Source organism: Macrobrachium rosenbergii, chromosome 56 (genome assembly GCF_040412425.1).
Source record: "Macrobrachium rosenbergii isolate ZJJX-2024 chromosome 56, ASM4041242v1, whole genome shotgun sequence".
NCBI lineage: Eukaryota > Metazoa > Arthropoda > Malacostraca > Decapoda > Palaemonidae > Macrobrachium > Macrobrachium rosenbergii.
The window spans coordinates 49,473,315-49,497,451 of NC_089796.1; the positions used below are offsets into that span (position 1 = coordinate 49,473,315).

The window sequence follows — 24,137 nt, forward strand, 5'->3', positions numbered from 1 at the left end:
TCAATGGAGACGCTATTGTAGAAAAATTCCGCACAAAACGGAAAGAAACCAACATACCTAGGAACGAACGAATCTGTTTCTGGTTTTGGGAACTGGAAAACTCACCATGGCTTTAACTTTCTCATCATTCATTCTGACTCCTCTTTAGTCAGTCAAAAAAAAAAAAAGAAGTTCACTTCTCCCAAGGCCAAGCTATAAAAGGCCACAAAAAAGACCCTGGAAAAGTGCTTCTCAGGCACAGAGAGAGAAAAGAGAAATTCGTTTCCACCCTCTTTGCACATGCATCAAGGCCTGATGACGCTTACAGAAAAAAATGCTAACACCAAACCTCCGCTCCTCTGTGTCTCCAACGCAAAAACTGCTGGATCAACACTTCCCTTTGTCCAAACGGAAAGTGTCACTCAAGCAAATAAAGCGCTCTGCCCATACTACACACACATACCCACACGCAATATTGCAGTAACTAAAAACCAAGAAGTGCATTCACACTTGTGCAAAAACTGTTTTGCACCCCGCAACTCATAAATATCACGTGAGGATACTACCCAAATATTAAAGTTCCCAGAAATAACCCAACAACCAAATATCACCCTTACATAATACACACCGATGCGTACGCAGAATTGCTATAAAAAAAGAAAAATACAACACACCATAATACGCCCAGCGCTTCACTAGACGTGGCAAAGCAAGTAAGACGCCCGCCAAACTCGTGACATACTTACTATGTCACCGTGGTGATGACGTAACACACTCGTTGCAAACAGAAACATTAGTCAAAACTCAACGACAAAACACACAGTTGTCCCTATCACCAGTTACAACACAACGAAAAGGACAATTTTACATTAACACAACCAAAAAATAACATCACAACACTTACGTTAGCAGCGCCAATGAGAATTTCCATTTCCACTTAAGAGAGAGAGAAACTAAAAACATCAAAATTACTATATTCACGTGTTTTAACATGCGATAGTGGTCTTAATATCGCAATTATTGCACAATATCACTGTTTTTACCCCCTACCCAAAACACTAAATACAAAACACTAGCTAGCGAGATAGACGCCATGGCTCGCCTATAAAACAACTGCTGACTCCCACAAAAAATATCCTGAGATGCCAACACTAATTTATATCTCTTCGAAACGTATACATGCCTAATTATTTAACACTCTTCTAACTGCCCTAACTATCTTATATGCTACCTTTTACGCTACCTTTACGCTGCACCAAAAACTGTAAAGGCCCTTTCTGAGCCCATACTTGATTTAAGTCTCTGTTTTATGAACAGAGGTTTGATCTCGCTTATTCCGAGACATTGTGTGATAGCAGTAACGTGAGCCGGCATCATAAGTTATATCTTTCCCTAACTAAAATCTGAGGACTACTGGAATTAGATACTAAGTACAAAACTAAAACCCTTTATTGACAAAATCAACGAAAAATAACTTAAATAATAAAAATTACGAAGAATGAAATCCAATGTTTCACATAACTATCAGAAAATCTTCTAAGGAAATAATGCTCCAAAATCATAAACCCCCAATTACAGAAAATAACTCATCTGTCAAAACATGAACAACGTCAATCAATTAAAACAGGTCATCTCAAATGTCATACCACTCTCATCCTCGTAGGAGGGAGAGAGGAAAGGAATAGGAATGGAGTGGAACAGAAATACTCCACAAGTCCTCTGGGACAGTCTCCATGTGAAAATCACTCACATCTTCAGACACACATGATATCGGATCTCACAAGTCCGATTCAACAATGGTTCCTCCCATTATATTCATTATGTAACGCACGAACGAACATACTTTGTATGACATCATTCGAGGTCAAAGATACTGTCGGCAAGACACGCCTCTGTATTTCAAGGCGTTAAATACCATATACATACCATACATTATTAAGAAGTATCCTTCAAAAATAGATTTTTGTAACTGGTTCAGCTTTAGAACGTTCTTTGCTGAAAACATTTTGCAGTAAAATTGTGTCTTGTCACCAAGGTGGTTTCTTGACCCTTGTGGTATGAGAATGTTTCAGCAGTTTCACTATCTGCTGCGTGTAGTGAAAATGGACCCTATAATATGCTGACCCAACTTTTCAAAGGTCACCTACCTATCCTTATATTTTGTAGACATATATATATATATATATATATATATATATATATATATATATATATATATATATATATATATATATATATATATATATATATATATATATATATATATATATATATATATATATATATATATATATATATATATATATATATATATATATATATATATATATATATATATATATATATATATATATATATATATATATATATATATATATATATATATATATATATATATATATATATATATATATATATATATATATATATATATATATATATATATATATATATATATATATATATATATATATATATATATATATATATATATATATATATATATATATATATATATATATATATATATATATATATATATATATATATATATATATATTTTTATAAATATTACTGCTGTTCGCCCTCGATGTATTTAGGTGTAGGAATATTAGTCCAATTGACCTCGACAGAGAACATCTCTGTCCCACGATAGGCTAGGCAATTTAAAAATAACAATCACCAGTTAGACAAATGGCGCCGATAGGCTGGAAAGTTTGTAAACAAAATATGCTAGGGCATTAGGGACCTAAGCCTCAGAGAGGGTTTACGCTCAATGACCCCTAGTTATGGTGGCCCTTAAGCTTTATTCTATGCATTCGACGATGCCTTTGTCAAGGTCGGATTGCCCGAGCGGTATAAGCCCTCCTCTGGCGGAACTGCAGCGAGGTCGGGTCAGAGAGATCCCAGCGAGTCACGGAACCAGGGTGACGCTGCGACCACGTGCCCGAACGATATTCTTTGTTCTTTATTACTTTTCTCCTACGTCTATCTTAATTAGTGAATTGGGAAGACTGCCAGAATACGACTCCTGAGGTCCCTCGTTTGCGCAGCGACTCGACATTCACGGTAAGTCCGATTCTTGTTGAAGCTTCGTCGATTGACTAGTACTTTTCTGTATTTCACATTTTTTTCTTTGTTTTCTTCCTTCAGCCACCACTTAGTGTATATGTGTTTACGAAGTCTAGATTAAGCCTAATTATTATATTGTTAGCTTCAACCCCATTATTCCAGTAAAATACCTAGGATTTAGGTAAGCAAAATCAGGTTAAATCTCGATGCTTTGTATGCCTCGCGTCCGAATGTTTGGGAGAACCGTTGCGTTTAAAATCAAATTCATCTCAAATATTCTTTGTTAAGGTTAATAACCCTTAACTGGCGACCTTTGGCTAATTAACGTCTGTCTTTGAGGTTAACTTTTGGCTTCAAGTGGCAGGTTACGTGTAATCTTGGTTTGCAGGGCCGTAAAAATTACGTAAATTGAATAATACATGATCAACCAAGACCCTCACACGTAACATTGGCGACCTTGCGTAGAATCTAAAGTACATTTTAGAGAAAGAATCTGGAGAAAAGGAAATTAAAATTACATTAATTCCAAAAAAAAAAAAAAAAATAAAAGTCAGATATTGAACTCCATTTCATTCTTCCAAACAAGGAACGAGGCATAATAATAAGCAGTAAAGAGAATAGTTATAATAACAAGTGTAGCGAGAATTAGCTGTAGGTAAGAAGGGACTCGAGAGCAGAGCGAATCACAATTTATAACGTTTAAGACAAGGGCATTTTACCGTGTTCGGATCGTGAATCAAGTCGTTCAAGTAACGAATTCAAAGGCCGAAAAAGCGGAGCCCAGTTCATATACACAAAGTAATGTAGAAATCGCGTCGGCAATTCCGATCGTTATTGTTTGCATATAGCGGGAATCATTCAAAACCGTGTCAGTGAAGTAGCAAACGAACTGAAATAGTAATTTTACAATAAAATACCGTTCAACAACGTAAATTTACGCAGGCAGGCTAGCATTTCTCTTTTCATTCTTTTGTTTAATGTCCGGTGAGAATACGATAACAAAAGACAAAGTTGTTTGGTAATTTAGTTTTCCATCCGTAACGTAAAACGCTATGCATGATTGGTATATTTAAAGTAAAATCTGGATACCTGCATTTGTTTTATGGGTTGTTTTGAATTTGTTAAAAAGAAAATACCCGCCATCTTGGATTCCTCCGCCGTGTTCGTTGTTTTGAAATTGTTCGAACTGTTTGTGAGAGAACGGCCATTTTGGGTGTTCCTTCGCCAGCCAGAGGTTGTTTTGAAATTTAGGCCTAACGGGACTTTTCCGCCATCTTAAGACCTTGTTATTGTCATCCTGTTGTGACCACTCTGGGGCATTTTTTTTTTTTTGCTTTTCGTAGTGAACCCACCTCCTAATATCTTAGCTAGACAAAAAAAAACAAAAAGATAATTTAGGCAGGGAAAGATAGGCCTTAGTTAGGAGTAATAACAAGTTCCTATACGAATACCTACTATAAAAAATCATATAAAGAAAATTTAAAATTTTTACGATAAACTTTTGTGACGTCGGCTCCCGGAAAATTAAGATAATAAAGTAATCCCTAAGGAAGCCAAGACGACGCATCTATATCATTTTATTAAGATCCATGCCATTGTGCATGTATAAAATCTTTGTTTACATGTTCTCAAGCAGCAAGAAATTTGATTGAAAATCTAAGATCCATGCCAAGTGTAAGAAAAAAGAACGGCCGACACTAGGCTAATTAATTCGAATACAATAAACCAAATAAAAGAAACACCTCTGTCCCACAATAGATGAGGACAAGTTAAGAGTAATTACAATACAGTGATAAACTGTCGGTCACGAGTGAGGCCTGCTATCCAGACCGAAGCAAACAGTAGTTTTCACCCTCTGAAAAAAGAAGGGGCCAGCACTGGGGCCGGTACTGGGACCAGCCACTCACGAGGATCTTTAAAGAAAAAAAAAACCCAAATTCACTTTATTCCACAGTGCCAATAATTTGCAGCACTGTCATCACTTGAATAGCTTACTTCTCTCTCTCTCTCTCTCTCTTTTTACCTTCCCTTTCTCTCTCATTCGATTGTTGCACTCTGCAGGGGTGTAGAGTGCCTTTCCTCCCATATAGCCTAGTTGGACTCCAGTAGAGGGTCCCTAGGAACACATTGGCACCATAAGTGCCACTAAAGAAAAAAAATAAATAAAACAAAACAAAAGGGAACACAGAAGAGAAGGTTCTTCTGGGACCTAACCTGCACCAGTGCCTAGGGATACTGAGTGCCACCAGTGTGACCTGTACACGGCACACCCAAACTACAGTGCCACCTTTTGAAAGGGTGCCACGTCATTGAAGAGACACTTCCTCGCTGCCCAAGTGCGCCCACTCGACCGGTTAGACGCCCTTCCCCACCAGAACCATGGCAGCAGAGCATTATAAAACTTTCCTGGGGCTGGGGACGGCGGCAGGTCTCACCGGCTCGGAACTTACTACCTGGGTTAAGGAGCAAGTGGACGACTTGGCCAAGCGGGAGAAGGAAGAAAGACTCGAGCAGAGGAAGTATGAAGCCGAGCAGAGGGAAGTATGAAGAAGAACGAAGGTGTATGACCGAGCAAAGGCAGTATGAAGAGGAAAGAGAAGAAAGAAGGAGACAGCATGAGTTAGCCTGCAAGGAAACTGAGTTAGCCCTAAAGGAGAAGGAGCTCGAGCTTGAGAGAGCGAAAATGGAGAATGCCGAAGCTATGGCTAGCCATCAAGCCTCCAGTCCTACACCTGCTGCATCAAACGCTCCAATTTCGAGCATCAATTCCCTAGTCCCCAAGTGGACTGAGGACGAGCCAGAAGCATGGCTGGAGGAGATCGAGGCTCTTTTCGATAACTACAGCACCACGGAGACGGAGAGAGCCTTAATACTAGCCAAGCATATGGAGGAAAAGCCAAGGCAGCGCTTCGCTCACTGGAGAAGAGCCAGAGAGGCAACATGGCGGAAGTTCGTAGAGTCATTACAAAGGCCTACGAGATAACCCCAGAAAAATGGAGACAACGGTTCCGAGGTCTTGCCAAGGAAGTCGGCTGGTCTTGGACGGAATGGGCATGTCACAAAACCCAGTCCGGTGCGCGCTGGTTCGACTCCTTGGCCTGCACGACGTTTGAGGATCTTTTCAATCGGACCATGCTAGAAGACCTTTTCCAATGTGTGCCAGGGCCCCTTGCAGTATATCTTAACGATAAACAGCCCTCCACACTTATGGAAGCTTGTCGCATGGCTGATTCGTGGGAAACCTTTCAATCAGTCGCATAGCACCTCTCAGAAGCGAATCATCCCTCCGCCTACCTCTCGAACTCCACTCGCCGAAGAATGGACTGCCTAGCAAGACCCTGTGCAACTATTGCAAGAAGGGGGCCACGCTGAAGCTGAGTGCCGATACAAACTCGGCACTAATAAGCAGCCTAACCCTACCAGCCAGAACTCCGCTCCCGATTCATCCGCTCAGCCCTCTCCTCCAACAGTTACTGCAGGCCACCGAGCCCATCCAAAAGGCCCGTGCAGATCCTGTGGGGCTGCTAGCCACTACAATGCTGGATCTCCGGCCTGTCCACATCATGTCCCCACCACCAAATTTGTCAACCTAATCAGCACTTCATTTTCTGCGGCTGGTCCACACCGGATCCTTTACCCCCGAGAGACTGGAAACCCAGTTCATCTCGGTGGCCCCTCTTCAGAGCACTAGCCTGCCCGTGACCCTTCCGGTCACAGTAGACACTGCGGGCAGACATTAGCCTGATCACTAGGGCCCAAGTGCCAGCCGGTGCCATGGTTGACGAAGAAACCCGGGGAAATGAAGTGGATAGAGGGCCACACCATTACCGTTCCTACTGTCCAACTCCAGGTAATGACACCTTGGGGCACGATACCCCACCGCCTTGGCGTGGTAGGTGGAATTCGGCCCGGAGTGGTCTTCTTGTTGGGTCGGGATCTTCTCTGCGAAGCCCGTCACCAACGCCACTCCGCAGCCACGTTACCTCCTCCACAGAGGCCACATGTAAACCTCTCAACCATGACAAACCTCCACCTTCCGCCCACCAAAGTGGTCCACGGAAGGGGCGCCACCCAACCTATTTCAGGCCTAGCCCTCTCCAATCGCGAAGGGCTGGCCCACCAAGAGGTCCTCCCCCTCCGCGAAGAGAGATTCAGGAGGAGCAGTACCGCTGCAGGACGTGCAAGCGGGCAGACCACTCCACAAATTGGGAGGGCTGCCCAACCAAGCAACGCCCAGCGGACGCCCCCGAACAAAACTCACCGAGAGGCTACGATCTCCCGCTGGGGCAGGAATCTCTGCCGCAGCCAAACCCAAGTCGTCCGAGAGGTATTGCACCTCGGACCCCTTGTCAGGCATGCCTGACCTCAACTGCTGCCAGTGCCACTTGCGAGCACTGAGCAGTGCCAGACTCCGTCCGCCACGGACGTTGAGCTACCAATGGAAAAGGCCCCTATGCCGGGTCTAAATCATGAGGTGAATCCTCCTCCGGGAGATTTAGGATTCCCCATGCAGTTGATCATCGCGACTGGAGAGCCTCCAGCACCGAAACTTCTTCTTTGCAAGATTCTTCTTTGCAAAATTTGACTCAGGGGATGAACCCTGGAGGATCGAAATGGTACCCCTTCCTTGGAAGACCAGGAACTGGCATCCTCGGACGCAGAAGTCGAGATCGCTCTCGCTCCGGTTGTCGCAGCAGCCGGAGTAGGGAGTCCTCCCGCAGCTTTTGCAGTTGCCCCTGACTTCGCGCCCGCAGCTAGCCCTTCTGGCCTGTCCCAGAGTCGGTGCTCTCATCACCTGCTAGGCCAGCTACTGATAGGCCTTGGAGGAAACCGAAGAAGAAGAAGAAGGGGGCGGAAGAGAGCCCAGTAGTTGCCGAGCTATACGCTCATCCTGGCACTAGTGCCCTCTCGGCACAGTGCCCTAACATCTAAGAGTGATCCTGGCCCCTTGCCCAGAGAAGGTAGCCAGTGTGATCTCTTCCTTTTATTTGTACCTAGCCTAGGCCACCTTAAAGTACAGTACATCAATTTAGTAGCCTTGTTCTTTCCACTTACCACCGAGCCGCAGTAATCATGTAAGTAGCCTAACTAATTTCAGTAATCTTAACTATTGTGAAACGAGCCACGATGCTCGTGACACGCATGGCCTAAGACCTCAGTGAGGCACCCATTTATCATATGAGGCAACCCTCATGAATTAACTAGTAAATTTTAATTGTATTAAACATAAACCATGTTGTAATTTAGTTAGAATGTTAACTCTTATGTTGGTGCTACGGTCAATTAGGATAGGTTAGGCTAGGGAATATCATAGAATGTACCACTAGGCTAGGTCTAAAACACATCATGATTGTAGGAGGTAGCCTATAATAACCGTGAGCACCTTCTAGTACTATTAGAATTAGGTAAAGTAGTGAATACAGCTCATATCCTATCTAGGGTTAGGTAGTTCTGTAGCTAGGTAGGCTAACCAGGACTAATCTGCCCAGGGAAGGAGAGTAACCTACGAGAGGCGAACAGCTTGCTTAGTATAGACCTTCACGCCCGAAAAGGGAGTGAAGGCCCTCTTAAGGGGGAGCTTTTATAAATATTACTGCTGTTCGCCCTCGATGTAGTTAGGTGTAGGAATATTAGTCCGATTCACCTCGACAGAGAACATCTCTGCCCGCCCAGGTAGGCTAGGCAATTTAAAAATAACAATCACCGCAGTAGACAAATGGCGCCGCATAGGCTGGAAAGTTTGTAAACAAAATATGCTAGGGCATTAGGGACCTAAGCCTCAGAGAAGGTTTACGCTCAATGACCCTAGTTATGGTGGCCCTAAGCTTTATTCTATGCATTCGACGATGCCTTTGTCAAGGTCGGATTGCCCGGGCGTATAAGCCCTCCTCTGGCGGGAACGGCGAGGTCGGGTCAGAGAGATCCCAGCGGTCACGAACCAGGGTGACGCTGCGTGCGTGCCCGAACGATATTCTTTGTTCTTTATTACTTTTCTCCTACGTCTATCTTAATTAGTGAATTGGGAAGACTGCCAGAATACGACTCCTGAGGTCCCTCGTTTGCGCAGCGACTCGACATTCACGGTAAGTCCGATTCTTGTTGAAGCTTCGCCGATTGACTAGTACTTTTCTGTATTTCACATTTTTTCTTTGTTTTCTTCCTTCAGCCACCACTTAGTGTATATGTGTTTACGAAGTCTAGATTAAGCCTAATTATTATATTGTGAGCTTCAACCCCATTTATTCCAGTAAAATACCTAGGATTTAGGGTAAGCAAAATCAGGTTAAATCTCGATGCTTTGTATGCCTCAAGCGTCCGAATGTTTGGGAGAACCGTTGCATTTAAAATCAAATTCATCTCAAATATTCTTTGTTAAGGTTAATAACCCTTAACTGGAGACCTTTGGCTAATTAACGTCTGTCTTTGAGGTTAACTTTTGGCTTCAAGTGGCAGGTTACGTGTAATCTTGGTTTGCAGGGCCGTAAAAATTACGTAAATTGAATAATACATGATCAACCAAGACCCTCACATGTAACAATATATATATATATATATATATATATATATATATATATATATATATATATATATATATGTATATAATGTATATGTGTGTGTATGTATATGTATATGAATTTTGAGAGAAAATGTTGTGTCCTTTTATGGTGCTTTTCTTTCAGTGCATTTCCATCACTACTTATTAACCTATCTGTAAAGTCCCCATGCTCAAAGGGTTTTCTATGGTGAACCTCCCGTTTTCTACGGTGCCTTCCTACAAGCCTGGGTCATGCTAAACAGCCACATTTTTATCTATGTAAATACATATCTATTACTGATTTATTTATGCTTGTTTACTTTGTACATGTGTCAGAGTATTAGTGTGTCAATTCTTGTAATTTAACTTTTGTTATTTGTATTTACCTGTCCTGTGTCACATTAAGAACAATTGACCTCAGGTCACCTGTATCCTATTGTATGCCTTTGTATGACGTCCGCACGCCGCTTTATAAGCAACCAGCTTTCCCAATAAACCAGCAGTACATGTCCATGTAATCATTATTTCGCACCTCTTATAGCAGTGACCCCGGAGTGGTTCCCAAAGCCATTAGCGGACTCTTATGGTGACCTAGTGTTGGCTCCATGAACTACCCCATGCCCCTAATATGTATATATATGAATGTATGTATATATATATATATACAGGTTGTCCAAGCCCTTTGTTGGCCGAGTTGGTTGAGCTTCAGACCGTCATTCCCAGACGGGCCGAGTTCGATTCCGCCGCCCGGCTGATGAAGAGTTAGAGGAATTTATTTCTGGTGATAGAAATTCATTTCTCGCTATAATGTGGTTCGGATTCACAATAAGCTGTAGGTCCCGTTGCTAAGTAACCAATTGGTTCTTAGCCACGTAAAATAAGTGTAATCCTTCGGGCCAGCCCTAGGAGAGCTGTTAATCAGCTCAGTGGTCTGGTAAAACTAAGCTATACTTACAGGTTGTCCATCACTAATCCGGCAATCAGTAGTCCGGAACAATCAGTAATCCAGCACAAATTTCGGCTAGAGTAATTTCTAATGTTTCAGCACTAGTTTTCAAATTTCCTGGGTTGCTGCGCTAACTTGCTCGCTGGCCGCTTTGATTTGGTGGCGCAGTGTGCTGCATCAACAAACTGGAGGTGTTTGTAAACACAGGCATGCTTTTGCTGTTTCATTTTTTACATTGATTATTGTCTTTTGGCCATATTTTAGCCCCATTGAATAATAGAAGTGCTTCTCGTGGTGTAAAGCGCAAACACCGAACATTGTCCATATCGGAAAAGGTTGAACTCTTGAATAAACTTGACAGTGAAGGAGAAAGTAATGATGAAAGTGAAGATGATGTACAGGTAGCAGAAAGAGTTTCTATTGATCGGTTAATTCAGCTGACAGGTGAACTGCTGAAAGGTTTAGAGCAGCGCAGTTTTATAACTGAGCAAGAAATAATGAATCTTTACATGCTGCAAGATAAACTAATCAAAGAAAGGCCAAAATATATGAAACAGAATTAATTTGTAGTGTACCTCTACCAATTATTTTACTGTATCTGTACCTCTGTTTCAATAAAATTTCATTTGAATTTATTTGATAATTGTCTTTTCTTTATTAACCAACTTGTACTGATTTATGGGATATTTTAATTCTAAGATGAGGCGCTTAGCTACTGGGTTTCGTGTATTCTAGCCTAATAAATAGCTAATCCGGCAAAATGGCTAATCCGGCACCCTCCAGGTCCCAATGATGCCGGATTTGTGATGGACAACCTGTATTGTACATATACTTTTAGGCAAATATACACATACTTGATTTTATGATATGCCCAATATTTCATTTTTGTGTCATGTGTACCGATTCATTTGAACTGGACTTGGTGTGTTATAAATGCCCTTCTTTGGCTGAGTCGGTTGAGCTTCAGACTGTCACTCGATGGGCCGGAGTTCAATTCCCGCAGCCGGCTGATGAGTTAGAGGAATTTATTTCTGGTGATAAAAATTCATTTCTCGCTATACTGTGGTTCGGATTCCACAATAAGCTGTAGGTCCCGTTGCTAAGTAACCAATTGGTTCTTAGCCACGTTAAATAAGTCTAATCCTTCGGGCCAGCCCTAGGAGAGCTGTTCATCAGCTCAGTGGTCTGATAAAACTAAGGTATACTTAAATTTTGGTGTGTTATATACAGTAAAACACCAGTATCTTACACATGTTTAATGGGTGATTTTCTGTTGGAGTTTTTTTTACAAATATGCTCATACATAATTTATTAATAACATTTATCATGGTATAAGTCATGCTATGTAGTTTATATGTTTTTCTATACTGGTAATATATGTTTATGTGCTCCATAAAACATAACACATTCACTTAAAACAATTTTAATTGCTTGGTTTATTTTACACTCACTGGGTTTAACGATAGTATTGTCCACAATGTTTCTTTTAATTTTCAGCTCCAAGTAATACCTTAATTGGCTGTCCGCCACTGTATTGTATTCATTTGTGTGCCGGAGCATACAAGGCATGACAGAGCAATTATGTTACAAATTAAATATTAATACATATATTATTCCGTAAATGATAAAGGTTGCTATGAAGGAATCGTAGAACTTGCTGGAGTGAGAGCGAACTAAAGCGAGTTGTTATTGCCTAAAGAGCTGATTAAGTAAAACCTCAGCAGTACCTTACGATGCTTTGAGATCTCATTGCTACTCAGTTGTCTGGTAGCTGGATATTAATTACAATTTAGTAGACATTCCATATGATTTAAAGCCTATTCTAACTAGATATAGAATATTTGTTATTTTTAACCAATTATTTCAATATTAAATTCATATTTCGAATAAGATTTCTATTTCATGCTTTTTATTTTGTGCACCGAGTGTGTCTGTTATCAAGCGAGAGTAAGGGAGTGGCTTCTGCCATCTAGTCAGATTAACACAGGATCTCAGAGGGAAAGCTTGTGATATTTGTATATGATAAGGACGCTACAGATACTGACCCAATAGTTATAAAATCACATGGCATAGGCAACTGAAGCGCTGGCTATTTGGAATTGCTTTGAAAGAGAAATCCTATTCAAGACTGTGTGTGTGTGTGTGGGACAAGGTACCTTGGCATCTACATTCTTTTCAGTTCATGTCAAAGATCAATCTGAGATGCAAGGGACAAAACTAATGGACCAAGGAGTAATAGGAATTTCAAAGTTACTATTTTTTATTCTGTTTGCCCAAACTATTTGCACAAAACAGTAATGAAGTAAAAATGCAAGAATTTTGGAAAATGCAACATCCTCCAGTACATGTAAACTACTGAATGAGTATAAAGTGCCATTTTGGAATAAGCCTAAACAATGAGTGAACACATTTGAAGCATTCTTGGAAGATGAAGATCTTAATTAATAAAACAGAATATAGGATTATGATGATGAAAAAAGCACTCAAAATGGAAATGGAAGGTATTGAGGAGTTTTGCATTATTTGAGATACAAACTTTAGTAAAGCCAAATATTAATTTCACTTAATTTTCTCTCCAATATTGTATTTCCTAGCATCAAAGACACCGTTCTTCCTAAAATAAATCTCAGACATTTACCATGCTTCTTCAGGGCCAAAGGTTATGTTTTTCATCAGCCTAACTTGTCCGCAGAGGAGGTTATCTTTGCTAGACAGTAAATTGAATTATTGTATATGAGCTCTGAATGACAAGTATGAATTATTCATAGTCAAAAGAGTAACTCAACACAAGTATCATAAAAAAACCCAAGAAATGTCATCTCAAATAACTGTTTGATTGTTGGCAGATTACTGTAGATAAGTTAACAGACAAGTGTCTTTGATGACAAGAAATATGGTAAATCTAAAGTTTTACAGTTCAGTAGCATAAACAGCTATCAGATAAAGTGAAAGAAATGATGTTCACAACACTACTGTTTTTGAAGTAAGAGTGCAAATAAAAATAGAGATGGTAAAATAAAACAAGGCCATAGAAGCATAACTAATATACACTTACACTTGATGAATCAAAGTCAGGAAGTGAAAATTCTTGACAGAAGAAATAACACAAACTAATAAAGCTTTGATGCATACCTCACAATCTTCACATAACTGGCTGAAACTGATAACATCTTGAAGATCTGGGATGAATCGTGCTGCATTGCTGGAGCAATGAAGGCCTCCTGAGCGCACTAAGCGGACATATCCCATAGCATTACCTTTAAAACAGGAGGGCGATTTCAATATCCTGGGGCTTCTAAATATAATCATAAAAATAACTGTAAGATAATTTACATAAAACAAGTGACTATTCACCATTCACTTCATACTGATACTTTTCAACTAAAAATAAGAAAAACTAATTTATTATTATCAATGTCCATAGCTACTAACTTGTTGAGCAAGATTCCACATAATAGTTACTGAGCTAATGTGATGGCCAGCATATTAGTATATTCTCAATACTGTAACAGACTGATAAAACCATGTAGCTGAAAGCATTTGTAAACTGGGATGCACCAGATTAGAATTTTAACATTCATGATATCTGAAAAAAAAATAGAATTAGATACAGTATCTCAAGTTTTGCCTTTTCCTTCCATATCAAAAGGCATTATACATGCCTTTCAAACTTCATTTCCAAAATCTGTTGTAGCCATTGTCTTCAACAGCCAATGATAAAGCTGCTTACCTGTCACTGGTTTTCAGACTGCATGCCAGTCAAATCAGGTTAGTTTCTGAGAATAAAGTCAGTCTCCCTCCAGATTCCTCACAGTATAACAAAAAAAAAAAAAGTTCAAACTATAACAATATATTTGATGCCTGTTAATGAAATACTGTAATGCCAATAAGAGTTACCACAGAGATGATATAATAATCCATGATGACCAAAATAAGATTTGGGGATGTGATGAGACAGCCAAAACAAGATACACATCTTTTCTGAGGTGAGACCAAAAGAGTAAAGGAGGGAAAAGGGCCGCCGTAGAATGCATTGTTGCCATGATAGATGGCTGACATAGAATGCGCTGTTGCCACATCTGCATGTAAAGGATAAGAAGTGAACCTAGGGCAGTCACTTTAGATAAAGAGATAGAGCCATCTTATCTTGAGTCCTTATATTCTATCATTTTGTCAACGTCCACTATACTGGCCAAGAATGCTTTGAAATTGGCTGGTCTGTCTTATGGAGCCCTCTAGGGGTTCATGAGAGTAACTCCTTTGAGGACTTAGCTATAAAAAATAGGTTTTTCCTACGTAAAAACCTGTTACATATGTGTATATATATACTGATATATACTGTATATATATGTATGTGTATATATATATATATATATATATATATATATATATATATAATACATATATATATACAAATGCACACACACACACACTATATATACACATGAATATAAGAAGGCCCATAAAACACTATTTAAACATTGCAACCATATATTTCTGGCACTTGCTTCTGTGCCCCTGTTATATCACAACAGACAAACAGATTTCAACAACAAAATAAAGCTTCCGTTTTGACAAAAAAATCTATCCAAAAGCCACCAAACAACTCAGGTTCCAACAATCCCTTATTTTCCATTATCCCAAATCCATCCAGAGTTCGCTCATTAACATATACTTAAATAACAAAGGAGAGACAGGTAGACATAGGGGAGACAGGTAGATGAAGCTCTGAAAAGAATAACAGAGCACAAAAGATCAGTATCAAAACCCCCGGAGAGTTCGGGATTTTCCTACATATCAGAAATACAGGACTTGTCATAAACTGGAGTGGGGCACCTGGTTTTCAAAAGCAGCTGTCCATTTTCAAAGAAAGATGCTGGAATCTGCTATCATCAATCAAACCAACAATATGAACTTGTCAGGAGGACATTGGAAATCCATCTTCTTGTCGGGTTTTGTTCTCAGACCACTGTTTGAAGAAGTTTCCCAGGAAACGCGAGATCCAGAATCGTCCCCCGCCAAATGGAGTTAATGAGGCCAAAACCACTCTTTTGGTTATTCTCCTCCTTAGAAACGGTCATTCCTTCCTGGTCAGAGACTTAATGCCACACCTTTTGGTTTTGTATATATACCCTTGTAACATTTCATCTGTCCATATTCTACCAGTGAACAGGGGTTCACAACAGACAAATGCCAACAAAAAATAAAGCTGGTTGCAAAAAACATTTAAATAGTGTTTTATGGGCCTTCTTATATTCATATTACACTGTGGTAGTTACAGGAAATTAACATTCATATATAACAAATATACAGTAAACCCTCATATTTGCAGGAGACGTCTACAAAGACCCAGCCACAAAGATAGCTAAAACCCGGAATACTTAAAACCCTTCTAAAAACCATTAGAACTGCAGGATTTTGATAGTTCAAACACACAAAAAAACTATAAAAAGCTGATTACAAAGGTGATGCTGGAATCTACAGTGGGATTAAACCAACAAAACCTATCATCTGTTGGAAAAAACGTATCTCGAATATAATCCACCACTCCAATAAGATGTCCCAGCAACATGTATACAGAATCGTTGCCAAATGGAGTTAATGAGGCCAAAACCACACTATAAATTGTATTCTCCTACATACATGGTATAACGTAATTATAAATATCAGCTAATTCTGGAGGTTCATGCAGAGTGACTTTCATAATTCAATAAAAAGAGAAATTGAATAACAAACAAGAATTAAGTGCTTAGCCTACACTATGGTATATTGTATATATATACGGTAGGCCTAGCCTACATTATACTGTACTCTATATTCATATATCAGTAAATACAAACATCAACATAACGAATATGCATCTTTTTTGCATGGATCTTTTAAAATGTTATGCCTTAATTCACTGTATCCAATAATATTATAAATATTCTTATATTGCTATTTTGATAGTTCAAACACAAAAAACAATAAAAATGATCAATGTTTTGGTTTAGTGGGAAATTCGATTATCATCTAAGTTTATTTGGCTTTATTTAACTCAGTTCAATAGGGCTTTTCTTGTATACATCTACAGTAGTTAGCGTAAATGAATCTCTAGATACTTTATTTATATTATTTATAAATATCAGCTAATTTGGACATTAATGGAGTGACTTGTAGATAATTCAATAAAAAGGTTGTAACAAACAAGAATTAGCACAAACACATTTGAATATATTGTTGTTATAAAGCTCAAGTCTTTAGCTTTACAATAGTATAAAAAGCATATCATCGTAATTACAAACATCAAATGGAGACAAAAATTGTCAAGCACACATGGATCTTTTAAAATGTCAAGTTTAATTCACTGTATCCAATAATATTAAAATATTCTTATATTGAAATTTTTTACAAATCCTGACCATACAGTTATTTTGGAGTAATTTGAGTGATTTTGCTGTCATTGTGAAGGTACATGATTGTAAATTGCTGTGTGAGCATCAAAAATAGCCTATGAATGTCTAAATGCCCTTTCATTGAGAGGAAAGACAAAAATAAAGAAAAAAACGAATAAACGTAAAATAATTGACTGTAGTAAGATGTTGCACAAACACATTTGCATATAATTTTGTTGTAAAGCTCAAGTCTTTAGCTTTAAAATAGTATAAAAACTTTGGTAATTACGAGAAAATACAGTGGAGAAAAAATTGTCAAGCGCACATATATGAAAAGTCATGATTAGCTGCTGGCTTGGCCGAAAACATGCAATGTAGAAATCTTTTTCAAATCCTTACCATACGGTTATTTTACGAGTAATTTGGGTGATATTGCTGTCATTGTGAAGGTAAATGATTATAAATTACTGATTATAAAAAATGGACTATGAGATGTCTAAATGCCCTTGCATTGAGAGGGAAGATAAAATAAGAAAAAAAGCGAATAAACGTAAAATAATTGACTGTAGTAAGTAAGATGTTGCACAAACACATCTGAATATAATTTTGTTATAAAGCCCAAGTCTTTAGCTTTACAATAGTATAAAAACTTTGGTAATTACGAGAAAATAAAGTGGAGAAAAATATTGTCAAGCGCACGTAAATGAAAAGTCAAGATTAGCTGCAGGCGTGGCTGAAAACACGCAATGTAGAAATTTTTTCAAATTCTTACCACACAGTTATTTTTCCAGTAATTTGGGTGATTTTGCTGTCATTGTGAAAGTAAAATATTATAAATTACTAGGTGAGCATAAAAATGGCCTGTGAGATGTCTAAATGCCCTTGCATTGAGAGGGAAGATAAAAAAAGAAGAAAAAGTGAATAAATGTAAAATAATTGACTGTAGTAAGTAAGATGTTGAACAAACACATCTGAATATAATTTTGTTGTAAAGCCCAAGTCTTTAGCTTTACAATAGTATAAAAACTTTGGTAATTACGAGAAAATAAAGTGGAGAAAAATATTGTCAAGCGCACGTAAATGAAAAGTCAAGTTTAGCCGCAGGCGTGGCTGAAAACACGCTATGTAGAAATTTTTTTCCAATTCTTACCACACAGTTATTTTTCCAGTAATACGGGTGATTTTGCTGTCATTGTGAAAGTAAAATATTGTAAATTACTAGGTGAGCATAAAAAATGGCCTGTGAGATGTCTAAATGCCCTTGCATTGAGAGGGAAGATAAAAAAGAAGAAAAAGCGAATAAACGTAAAATAATTGACTGTAGTAAGTAAGATGCTGCACAAACACATTTGAATATATTTTTGTTGTAAAGCCCAAATCTTTAGCTTTACAATCATATAAAAACATTGGTAATTACAAGAAAAAGTGGAGAAAAAAATTTGCAACCGCACCCACCCGTTACTCAATTTGAAATTGTGGCGGGCTTACACAAAAACCCAAAAAACACAAAAATAAAAAACATACACACTCACCTTGCACTTCAGACTCAAGACGAGGCTCGGCTGCTGGGAGGTAGAGGAGGCCGTCGTAATAAACACAATCGCAAACAACCATAAACACAACACGGAAATATATATATAAAAAAAACAAGGAAATAGAAGCATATACACACAATAAAATAGCACACCAACAAGAAAAACTAACAACTCTCGGAAAAACATACAAAAAACTGTCCAACACGAAACCACTGACTGGCACTACCTCTGACAAAAGACTGACCCCCGATTACACAACACTCAGGCGAAGACAAACGGACACGCAGTCACACCCAAACAAACGACCAACTCCCGAACAGCCGAATGACTCGTCAACAATTACGCTCCCTCTCTCTCTCTCTCTCTCTCTCTCTCTCTCTCTCTCACGAAACTTATTAACTTACGAAACTCTCTCTCTCTCTCTCTCTCTCTCTCTCTCTCTCTGTCACACACAAACTTATTAACTTACGAAATCTCTCTCTCTCTCTCTCTCTCTCTCTCCATCTCTCTCTCTCTCTCTCATCTCTCTCTCTCTTGATATATATACACACACACACAGAACGCTGGGAAATGCACACTACATAATCCCTCCATAAAATCACCATCTAAATCAAATCTAAAAAACATTCAAACACATATATATATATATATATATATATATATATATATATATATATATATATATATATATATATATATATATATAAGTAAATAAATATATAATACATAAATCTATGAACAAGTATTTTCTCTCTTACCTTTTATCCTTGACCATCCTCACAGGCTACTCACGACTGGTACCATCATTGGGGGCAGTGTGAGAGTGGTACATAAACATGAAAAACTAGGTGGTGTACGCCTAGCACGAGTGCCTGATCATCTTCAGAGCTCCTGACACCAGCTTTATGGCGCCTGGTGCCGAATCCTGAGTGCCAGACACTGAATGCCTAGTTCCTTTTCACAATTTTTTTTTTAAAGAGCATTATGTCGGACTGCAGCAAAAGTCGTCACTCCCGGTTTTGTTCAAGACCGTTATTACCCATGGCCAGACTTTTGTGTATCTTATGGACTTTCCAAGTTCCTATAAGCGTGTCAAATATTAGTTTTTAACCAAGTACAGTTCTGCATATGTTATCAGTCTGTACGAGGTGTCATCAAGTCCATGCTAGGCATTATCGCATAAGAAGTCGATCCCGCCCTGATAGCCATGTGTCCGTGGCTGTCAAGTATCGACAAGATCGGCAACTAGTCCACTTAGTTGCCTGCGCGTCTGCACAAGGTTCTACGAGTCTGTTCGCTTGCAGAGACCAACGGAACAGTCCTGTTGTCCATTCTCCAGGGTGATTGGGTGGAGTTCCTGGATATGTAGAATACTTCATTTCATGTCCACATACAAACTCCAAAAGATATTTCAGACCAGTCCTACGAGACAGGGTCTTCCATTGAAAGAATTTAGGCTTCTTCATCTACGGCATAAAACTACTCTCAAGTCCTTGCTCTTCTTACTTTTGCCTTCCTTTCTGACCATAAACTTCAGACTGTCCAACAAGACCAATAAAGACAAAGAATCATAACTGGACTCGGCTGGTTTTTTTCCAAAGACCTGGTTTTCAGTCAGACCTATGGTGGTATCTGTCCGAATTTAGACTTTCAAAAGAAGTCCCTCATCATGAGACTAGTCTTGGACCGCTTCTCACTCCTTGTTCTAGTAGAGGGAGCCCGCTCGGGGAATGGGAAAATTTTCAGGACATGTCCCCAGGGAACAAACCTTCACATGTATGCCAGAGAGCTGACAGCCATTCACTTAAGACTCCCTGAACTGTCGGGTAATGTGCCTCTATGAGGCAGGCCGATCTTGACTGCCTGCCACCTTAAAGGAATCTTCTAGTCTGGGCAACAAACACCTTACTGCACGATTGTTCCAACCTGGACCTCTTAGTTCTTCCACCATTCGACATGGTCAAGGAAGGGCTGAACTTTCTCAGGCTCGTCAGAACATTACGACATTCCTCGCAGCCCCATTCTGAACCATATTTTATGGTTCCCAAATTGCTAAGGTGGATTGGTGGACTCTCCAAGAATCCTTCCACTATTAGTTTCTTCTCGAACAACCTCACTTCAAGAGACACCATCAAGGGTGATACACTTTTACGCGGACAGGCTTTGGGCTGTCTGGGTGCTTGTGAACCATATTCTATGGTTCCCAAATTGCTATGGTGGATTGGTGGACTCTCCAAGAATCCTTCCACTATTAGTTTCTTCTCGAACAACCTCACTTCAAGAGACACCATCAAGGGTGATACACTTTTATGCGGACAGGCTTTGGGCTGTCTGGGTGCTTGTGAACCATATTTTATGGTTCCCAAATTGCTATGGGTGCTTGTCAGAAAGGAGGGGCTTTTTTCAGAGGTGCTACAAGAGACATTTGAAAGATGCAGACATCATCTTCTAGCTCAGTCTACCAATCTAAGTGAATGATGTTCCAAATCGGATGTCTCAGACTCTTAAGTTTCTTCTTCTGAGACACTTATGACTCAATGGTAGCATTGTCTTTTTTATCAGAGAGGATATAGAATCTCTAATGCTCCTCTTTTTAGGGGTATCGAGCTACGTCTGACTGAGTAACGAAGTTTGCTCATTTACCCTGGGCTTTTTAACCGAGAACAAGGACCCTTTCATGACCCGAAACCGTTCTCTCCCTCTCAAGAACTTAATGGAAGAGAAGACAGTCTTGACAGCCAGGGACAGTGCTCTGGGCTCCCAAGAGCATCCTCCAACCTGAGCCTTTACCTCGTCTGTCTTCCAGCTTGCCTGGCGCCAGCTCTACCCTGAGCCCCTCGGAGTGCCTGCCAGCTTCTGACCAATTAGTTATCTGGCATCCAGCTCACTGGCGCCACCTACATCCTGGCACCAGCTTCTGATTGTCTGGTGACAAATCTCCCCACACCCTTGGCTCTGGGGAGGAGTAGGCAGCTGTCTTTTCTGTTGGAATTTTCAGGTATTACCTGAGCAGAATTGGAAGAACAGGGGGGCCACTCATAACTTATAGTGTTCTGACAAGGACCCTTTTTTTGCCCTCTAAAAATGTGTTGTTCTTCTTCATGTATGGACTTGGTCTATGAGACCATTCTTAGTTTTAGGAGAGCATTGGACCTACTTTCAAGTGAAAGCTGCAGACGTCAGAACAACCACCTCATTAGCTTTCATGCATATAAACCCCTTACATCCATCCTACAATTGACCTACTGGATGTGCAATCAATTTTTGCTTCTCACCTCTTCAGAAAAGTTTAAACAGTTAAAATTTTTTGTAGTACCTGGTGATTTTTAGTACCCTGTGATTTTGCAGTACCTTGTGATTTTTTGGCTTGGCATCACAGAAGGAAGCATAGGATTTTCTCCTATTGTCTCTTCACCTTGTAGTAAGGTGCTGAGTTTTGTGAGAGCCGGGGGGGTACAATGTACCTAGAGCACCCACCACTCTCAGTGGACGGGTTGTGGCCTTTATTTTAGTGCAGCTGACAGTGTTATCTGATTGTTTTATTGTGGTACAAGGGCAAGGGCACACTTTGAAGTTTTGCTAGCCTTCGGTAAACTCCCTCGCTGCAAGACTTCCAATTATTCTTTGCTAGCCATCGGACTTCTCCTTTGCTGCAAAGCTCCTCCCACTTGAGTAGCAGACGCTCCTGGCTATACTGCCATGTCGCTACAATTGAGCACCAACCAGAGGCATTTTTCTACAGCAGGCTCTCTTAATTAATAAGGAACGACAAGCATCGTTTTAAATGCTAGCAACTTTTTCTATTTCAAATTCATTACATCTTAATGTTTTGGAGTAGAGCATGTCCATACATCCCACCCCCTGTCAATGTGGGAATCAGCTATGTAACTATTTGGTAAGTTACTTATTTAAAAATGATATCTTTATGATAAAATAAAGTTTTATATATACTTACCATGTAATTACATGATTGGAGCCCTCCCACCTCCCCTCCGATCCTGATAAGAAAATTAAACTCATCATATTCTACAGGAATAAGAAAACCAGCAGCCTGGTGATGAGAAATAACCTGGCCCCCCTCAAGCACAATTCCCTTGAAGAAAACCAATGTAGTCTACCGATACAAATGCCCCGTCCGAGAGTGCCTCGGCTCTTACAACGGTATGACTACCACACGCTATCATGTCCAGGAGGGTGCCATATTTAATCATGCCAGGACTGACCTATAACCTGAAAATAAAAAGGAATGACAGTATTCCCAACATCGAGATAATAGGTCAAGCAACCGACCATCGCCACCTACGCCTCCTGGAAGCCCTACACATCGAGAGACAGAAGCTGAGTCTCAATACTACACAGGAGACCTTCCTCCTCCCAACATCAGCAAGAAGGGCAGCTCCCAGATGAGCGAACCAATCAGGAACAACCATCTGTGGGCAGCAACCCTACGAACAATACACTCATTAACGTGCACTCCAGCGCATGCACGCAAGAGCGCATACAACCATCACCGTGCGAGAGGAGACTCTGCCCAAGGAGAATCACCTCAGGCAGCCAATGAAGAATCGACCTGATCTGAGACACCCTATATATACCGCCACGAGCGCCTTGTGTCTCCACTCATTCCAACGTCCAGAAGATGACCATCGAGCTGGTCAAAACAGGTTGACGGAAAAAGTACCAAAAATACCAGACAGACGTCAGAAAAAGAAAAAAGAAGAAATATAAGGTGATAATAATAATAATACAACTGTAATTACAAAATTTATAAATTTCTACAGTAAATGATGTGATATTTTAAACAAACAAATACCATTTCCTGGTCTTTTGTGAAACCTTTGAAGACAGGGGTGAGGGAAAAGCTGCCAAATATATCAATCGTTGCCCACAGCGTGTCAAAGGATTTCTAGTACTACAGTATGTCTCTCTCTCTCTCTAATGTTATTCTCTCTGCCTTTAATAATTCATAATTTAACTTGATATTTCAAGTCTCTCTCTCTCTCTCTCTCTCTCTCTCTCTCTCTCTCTCTCATGTCTTAATTCTCTCTGTCCCCGCAATAACTGATAAATAATTTCACTCTCTTAAGTAGGGACAACCTCTCTCTCTCTCTCTCATTTGTAGTTAGAGCTCACACATTTTTGCAACATCATTTCTCTGTGACAATAACTGATAATTTGCAATTATCGGCGCCGAAAAACCTCCGAAAACTGCTGATTTTCAGTTATCGGCGATTTTCGGTTAGCATCACACCATCAGAATAGAACCCCCTGGTAACCGGGGACTGCCTGTACATACAGTCAACCCATGGGATTCGCGGGGGATAGGAACCACAATCCTCACCGCCTGGTGAATAGCTGAAAGTCTCTAAAAATGCTTATAACTGCCTGTTTTGACAGTTAACACACTAAACCTCCCCCCCTGAAAAAACTTAGCTTTATCATGAAAAATTATTCACGGAAATAATATGAAAAATATAGTAAATTGTGAATATTTCTCTATGAAAGACTCCGTGAATAGGCGAATTTTCTATGAATAATGTGGATATACGTTCCACAGAAAAATCCGCGAATACGTGGAGCCACGAATCCAGAACTGCGAATAAGCCGGGGTCGACTGTGTGTGTATATATCATGCGTATAAGGAGATAGGGGCCAATATGCCATTTTTTAAAAAATACAAAAAGGCCATAGAAAAG

The 24,137-nt window shown here is 39.8% G+C and overlaps 1 protein-coding gene across 2 annotated transcripts in view; it reads right to left on the reverse strand.

Moving 5' to 3' along the window:
- SWIP (strumpellin and WASH-interacting protein) overlaps positions 1-24,137 on the reverse strand; it is a 944,327-nt gene that overhangs the window by 60,782 nt on the left and 859,408 nt on the right. For both annotated transcript variants that reach the window (XM_067099922.1, XM_067099923.1), the window contains one exon: positions 13,665-13,789. In XM_067099922.1, the coding sequence (XP_066956023.1) occupies positions 13,665-13,789 (125 nt within the window). The remainder of the gene's footprint in view (positions 1-13,664; positions 13,790-24,137) is intronic.